The sequence below is a fragment of the Trachymyrmex septentrionalis genome, unplaced genomic scaffold (assembly GCF_001594115.1).
Source record: "Trachymyrmex septentrionalis isolate Tsep2-gDNA-1 unplaced genomic scaffold, Tsep1.0 scaffold14, whole genome shotgun sequence".
Classification (NCBI taxonomy): domain Eukaryota; kingdom Metazoa; phylum Arthropoda; class Insecta; order Hymenoptera; family Formicidae; genus Trachymyrmex; species Trachymyrmex septentrionalis.
This window is the reverse complement of record NW_017304543.1, coordinates 2,698,621-2,699,312: the sequence shown is the minus strand read 5'-3', so window position 1 is coordinate 2,699,312 and position 692 is coordinate 2,698,621. Positions and strand designations below refer to the sequence as shown.

At 37.7% G+C, this 692-nt stretch overlaps 1 protein-coding gene across 1 annotated transcript in view; it reads right to left on the bottom strand.

Moving 5' to 3' along the window:
- Positions 1-692, bottom strand: part of LOC108745436 (NGFI-A-binding protein homolog) — a 36,746-nt gene that overhangs the window by 8,149 nt on the left and 27,905 nt on the right. The window contains exon 2 of the mRNA XM_018481595.1: positions 361-462. Within this exon, the coding sequence (XP_018337097.1) occupies positions 361-409 (49 nt within the window). The 5' untranslated portion in view covers positions 410-462. The remainder of the gene's footprint in view (positions 1-360; positions 463-692) is intronic.

Genomic DNA, 692 nt, shown 5'->3' with positions numbered 1-692 from the left:
GATTGGATTGGCATTTAATCAATCAAAAGAAAGAAAACAAATATCAAGTTGAATGAACTAATTTTGATTGTCCAATTCCAATCCAATCTCAATCTCAATCTCAATCTCTAGTCTGAAACTAATATTAGCTACATATTATCATACAACAATGTTTTCAAGCCTGTTGATTGACTATAGAGATTTGAGAACCTTTCCTATAGGCAATTATCATACTTAAAAATTTTTTCCTACAAGAAATATAATATTAGCCTGATACGAGTATTAAGATATTGGATCGAAATAGTTCCCTAGGATCTAAAAGTACACATTAAAATGTCTTTCAATCAACGTACGTAAATATATTTTTGCTTGTATACTTACCCATCTCGAGAAGTGTGTCGTAGTATCCCAAAAGGGAGGCACGCTGCATCACTCTGTACAGTTGCAGCTCGGCCTCGTTCTGCGGCACGGATGTCTGCACCACTGCAAATCGCACATCGCATTCGTTAAAGTGATTCATTAAGAGGGGTTGTGCGCCCGCAATTAGCGATAAAGGATCGCCTTCAACCGATCAGCAATTTTTGGCTTTTTATTACAATAGTAATAATCAGCCACGGCAAACTGCCGTCTACTCCTTTCTTACCCACTTCGTCCACGATCTCGACAATCAATTAAATCGTAATTAGACAGATGCAAGGACCGTTAATGGTCCG